Genomic DNA, 6,000 nt, shown 5'->3' on the forward strand with positions numbered 1-6,000 from the left:
TCTGCTCTCACTCTCTGTCTCTCTCTCTCTCTCTCTGGCAGTCTTCGAGTCGGGTGCCCGCGTCATGCGCAAGTATTAATTTCGAAGTGACTCGCTCGCTCGCAAGCTCGCGACGATGCCCAGAGGCGTTGCTGCAAACTCGCGCGCCCGCGCGCGCACGGCAGCGTTGAGTTTTGTTTGCTTTTCCTACTCTTTGCGCTGCTTTCTAACGATCATTTTTCATTAAAAACTAATCTTATTTTTCCTCGCCGAGGAGAGCGCATCATCAGCAGCAGCAGCCCTCTGCGCTATATACGCACGAGCTCGAGCTAGTTTTCAATTTATAATAACTTTTCGTTAGGTTAGTCATTCGCACTTGTCACCGCATGATCTTTCCTGTCCATTGTGAGCTAGGCTTCGAGCCAAATACAATGAGATCATCCGTATACTCCGTTATGCAGTGACACAGCAACTGTTCGGTCGATTCTTTGTCATCCGTTTACGTATTTGTGCTGCGCGGGGGGCGGACAGTATATAATATAGCCGCAAGTCGTCAAGACGTTGGCGAGCCAAGCGAGCGGAACAACGTGCGGGCGCGCGAAAATACGCGCGTTAACTTGAGATATCCAGCGTTCGTGCTCTCGCATTGTTGCTCTTGAATGTATAATACTCGATGTAAGCGAGCAGCTCCTGGCTTCATTGCCCCGCAATCCACGTAACATATATATAGGGAGAGAGAAAGGGAGAAAGACGCGCGTGTATATATCAGCTATGAACACGAGGATGGCTGTCTCTCTCTCTTCCTCTATTCTGCGAGCCGTGGCAGCGAGCTCGTACTCTACTCGGCGAAGGAGCGGCTGATTAAACTCGGGTTTTACGGGTATTACGCGTGCCTCATCGCGCGCTCACTCATTTCTCGCAAGCTTGAAATACGCGCATGGCCCCAAGCAGAGCCAGGCCAGTAGTGGCAGCGCCAGCGCCAGCTATACCATGAGCTACGCGATACTGGCAAGTGCACGCGAGGCTCCCCATGTATATATAGTCCTGTACAGTATAAAGAGTCTTGAAATTGTACCGTACTACGTTCTGTATTTTAGACGTACACCGCTGGCGCGCGTAAATTTTACACGCTCCCGCCGTTAAGGCGCGCACCGAGGAAAAAGAATTTGCATTTGATATCTTGAGTTTTTATTAGGTCCAAAATACTTGGCATTTTTTAGGTGCAGCGCGAAGGCATTTCTGCGGTATATGGTATACGTTCCGCGCGTTACAATCATTGGGAGGATCGCGCAAATTTTTACTATATACGGCGCGACGATAAAGCGCGCGGACGATGACTCGCATTAATATTTCGCGAACGAAATAAACAACGCCGACGCGCGGGAAGCTGCTGCTGCTGCTGCGAGAAGCGGGGGGGACGAGGAAGAAAATTATATGACGCAAACGCCAAGCTTAGTAGGAAGTGTATGCTATGCGCTGGCGCTCGTCGAGAGAAAGATGGTGGCTGGCGGCGCAAGAAAGCGCAGTTTTGTTAATTATACCGACAAAAACAGCTTGCCTGTGGCGCTTATATTGCCCTCTCATTCTCTGCTTCTCTCTCACTCTCTCCCTCGCACTTCTTTGTCCCATATATAGACGTAGATGTGTGTGTATACGCGTACATAGGAGAGCGAGTAGCGATGTAATGAGAGAAAAAGAGCCTAGGCTAAACGAGCATAAGTAGCGCTCTTGGCCCCTGGAATTCTGTATAGCTGCTGCCTCTCTCCGGCCCCGGAGCTGCCGAAAATAGTACAACTCCCTGCAGCGAGCGAGCGCCAGAACGCTTTAATCTGCCCCGCGCGCGCGCGCGTTACTATATACGCAGAGCCGCGACAGCCAACTTTTACCTCTTAACCAGGTGGGTTTCTCTCATTAACTCGTCGCGCTAAAATTATTTATTCTAAAAGCCTTCCTCTCTCTCTCTCTCTTTCTCTCTCGCTCACTCTCTTTCCTGGCTGGAGCCAAAGCGAAAATTTGCTGCCAGCCACGAGGAAATTGCGACTCAACGGACGCAAAAGTTATATCGTTTCATTGTGTCGCCCTCTCCCTCGACTTCGTCTGCCTATCCCTCTCTCTCTCTCTCTTTCGCTTTTGCATGCACAACTAGTGGTACGACTGACTTTTTGGTCGGATGTTTACTGCTACAAATTCAAATCATTTATTTATATCAGTATTAGAATATTATATTTATCTGAATATGTATGTGTAAAGCAATGATTCTTCAACTACTTCCGTTCCATAAAAATCGCCCGAAGGAATATTCAAACACCGTTATCGAGAGAGTTTTAATGAAAAGTACATAACTTAGAACTTTGCATCGAGGAAAAAAAAGGATAGAGTATGGTTTAGTTTGTGTATAAAGCTCTGTGCATATCGAACAAAGGAGAGAGAGAAAAGAGCACAGGAGAGGGCAAGCTTACAGCGCTAAGGGTGATTTTCCATTACTAGTCTTGGGCATTGACTCAACAAAAACTTCTTTCCGTTGCGAGTTCGAATTTATAAGTTATAAATGTGTTTTTATAAGTTGTTATGTATATAGAATGCTTGGCGCGTATACATTAAAAGATTGATGCTTCTGTAATTAAGTCGCTAAGAATGAAAATATTTTCGAGCTCGTTATTTCTTTCGAACGAGGGAATTAATTATCATTTCCAGTAAGACGTAGCAGAATTATTTCGAAATAAAAGCAAAAAGTCTCGTCTTGAGAGATACGATCTCTTGTTATAATTTGAACATAATTACGATGAATTCTCTAATAAAACGATGCGCTTTGTGTGTGTGTTTACAGGTCAGGACGCCGGGATGGGCCTGTCGCCGCTGCTGGGAGTGCTGATCGGCGCCCTGATAACCCTCGGATCGATCGTGCTGGCGCTGATCGTGCGCGCGAGGCGCGAGCGCGTGACGGCCGACAGCAGCGACAAGTCGGCGGCCTGCATGACGGCGTCCGGCTCGTCGTCGCAGGCCACCATGCGACACGAGAAGTCGGCTGCCGCCGCCGCCGCGACTGCGGAACTCAGCGATTTCCCGTCCCATCATCTTCACCAGCATAATCAGTATCAGCTGCAGCACTCGCACCAGTACCACAACTCCAACAACCAGCAGTATCAGCTACAGAATCAGCTCGAGATACAGCTGCAGCACCAGCAGACCATGGAGACCGATCCCGACGTTATACCCACCAACAAGTTTGGTAAGTTGTCCCCCGAGATGCTTTGTATATATCAGCTTTCTCTCGCTCCCATTCCCCCGTATTCCGCGCACATAGTAGAGTCCACGTCGGGCGTCGCGACACCTTCGTATATGCCGAGGCAGCGCGACAACAACCCATGGCAGCCGCGCGCGTGCATATACTAACACACTCGCGCTCTTATGGCTAGATGAATTTACCATCGCCTTGGCGACTCGCCGTTTAATATGTCGACGCCAGGGGAGTATAAAGACAACGACTGCTCGTCGTATTATAATATAACACAGACCAGGAGGCCTTGGCAATACGGTTGTCTCGAACTATTTTAATTTTGTCATTCCGCAGCTATACAGGCAAGGGCAGAAAGAGCAAAAGTCTCATTTAACTTCCCACTCCAACTTTATTAATTATGCATGAGTTTCTATATTCTATATCTGCGGCTATCGCTAAGTAAAGAGAGAAATTTCCTCGCTTATTGCGCGACTGAATACTTTTTATAGGCAATCGATAATTTCCATCCTTTCATTGCCAAAAAAAAAAGGAATTACAGGTCATTGGCTCCTTTCGCAAGGCAATATATAAACTCACTCTCATAATTTCGCAATTATTTTTTTAATAAAAATAACGATAAATTTAAACGATAGTTTTTTACATTTTCCGCGTGCAGATAATAACGCGGCGCGCTACGATCAAAGAGATGAATAAAAATAAGTGTCATTTCATTGAAAATCCCCGTAAATCTTGAAAAGTATCAAATATACGTTCCCGGAGTAGAGCGCGCATCATACACCACAATCATGTGTTTATATCCCTCTGTCTCGCTTTCATTTCGTATTTTTATTATTCTCCCTTATAAAATCTACAGCTGATATGAATTCATAGTATGGACACATAGCTTAAAGAAACACCCCGTATAACATGCATGCATACGCAATCGCACACACACCCTCGCGCTCACCCCCTGGTCTCTGACCATTCTCCGGCATTATTTTCCTCCTCGCAATCTTTGAAAAAGCACATGTGCACGGGGGCCGTCGGTAGTTACACGCGTGAGAAAAATGTATTCTCCTCTCGAGATTCTTCAGTTTATGTATGTGCACCTTGGATATCAGTGGGAAAAAATGTGTAAGAAGGCCGCAATAACCTGCGAGAAAAGGACAATTTCGAGAAGCTTATGCATCCCGCAGATGCGTCTGTTTTCATATCGCAGCTTGCAGCATGAGAAACTCATGAATTCATGAGGGAGGGAGAGAGAGAGAGAGAGAGAGAGAAAAAGAGAGAGAGAGAGAAAAGATTGCTCATACAGCTTACTATATTTTTCTCTTTCACGCTCGCTTGAACTCATATTAAATTTTGAATACACTATATACCTATGGCAGACAGATGAATCTCATAAATGAACTTGATTAAATACCGACGCACGTGTACATGGACTGAATCACGTCGGGAGCAAGCTAGGATAAAAAATAAATTTAAACTTTATAAATATCATTTTAAAAAATAATGAAGAGCGAAGATTCCGAGAATTTTAAAACTGTGCTTCATATCCCGAATAAAAAAAGAACGGGGAAAAAATAAAAAATGGGCCTTTGATGAGTAAATTCGTCAGCATTTCAAACCTGTTGACTGCAAAATTTCACATACTTATGAATCATACAACATTCTTGAAAATAAACTAACTCACCTATTTCAAAGAGCTCAGTTCTAAACATTTTTGAAAGGCTAAAAAGTTAATGTTTCAAATCCTTTTGAACAAAATTATGGGTATTCTTTGACATGGAACTCGATATTTTTTATACATTTTTCTCTGCTCATTCTATAATCAAATTTCAATCTGAATTCTCGAGAGAACACAAAGGATTTAATTTTCATTCGTTTTATTGAAGTAATTTCTTTAATTACATTTCATAATAATAATTGATTGATTTTCGATGGAATTTTTAACATAAATCTTTTGAATTAATTATACAGAATCAAAAAAAACGATATGAGCTTACACAAACATGCTACATCTAATTTGATACGTCTTATGTTCGCAGAAGGAAACCTAATGGAGGTGAGTCCACCGAGCTATCCAGGCAGCATCGGCGGGAACGAGAGCGGCTACTCGCTCGTCGGCCAATGGGTGACACCGGGCCCGACCCCGAGCATCGACGAGCTCTGTCACAAGTTCCAGGGCCGACCGACGGAGCTGAGGCTGCCGAGTCGGAGCGCCTCGGGCAGTCTGATGGGCGGCGGCGCCATCACGACGACGACGACCTCGACGACGAGCAGCCATCACCATCAGCTGATAATGCAAAAGCTCCAGGCGGCGCCGAACGCGACGTCGCTCACGAACGTGTCCAACAGCGCCGGTGGACCCTGCGTAGTGGTCGCCGGCGAATGCCTCGACGGCGAGGCCATAAAGCGTCGACTGATGGCCAACAGGCTGCCCGAGAGCTGTGTTTAAAATATGCTCTTTTGTCAGCGACCGGACTAGCGCTGCAATTACGTTGTGAAACGAATATGAATATACATATATACACTGTCCTCTCGTACAAATGTGTGTGTCAGCATTAGCGCAAATAAGTTTTTATGTGAGCGTGTCTGTGTTTATATACATTTTTTATACATATTAGTCTCGTGCGCGTGGGATAGACATTATGCGCACGCGACATTGTTATTCGTATTTTAATTTCGATCTTTTTAACGTGAAAAAGTATATAAATAATGTACACTAACTATAAATACATGAAGTTTGTATAAAAGTGGCCGATGAACGTTGAGATTTTTACGAAGGTGTAGATAAAATTGTT

The 6,000-nt window shown here is 45.0% G+C and overlaps 1 protein-coding gene across 1 annotated transcript in view; it reads left to right on the plus strand.

The window, feature by feature from the left end:
• LOC106653804 (nephrin-like) overlaps positions 1-5,735 on the plus strand; it is a 212,266-nt gene extending 206,531 nt beyond the window's left edge. The window contains exons 13-14 of the mRNA XM_023462647.1: positions 2,807-3,208; positions 5,245-5,735. Coding sequence (XP_023318415.1) covers positions 2,807-3,208; positions 5,245-5,654 — 812 coding nt within the window. The 3' untranslated portion in view covers positions 5,655-5,735. The remainder of the gene's footprint in view (positions 1-2,806; positions 3,209-5,244) is intronic.
• Positions 5,736-6,000: the final 265 nt, after the last annotated feature.

The sequence above is a fragment of the Trichogramma pretiosum genome, unplaced genomic scaffold (genome assembly GCF_000599845.2).
Source record: "Trichogramma pretiosum strain Unisexual culture from Peru unplaced genomic scaffold, Tpre_2.0 scaffold11, whole genome shotgun sequence".
Lineage (NCBI taxonomy): Eukaryota > Metazoa > Arthropoda > Insecta > Hymenoptera > Trichogrammatidae > Trichogramma > Trichogramma pretiosum.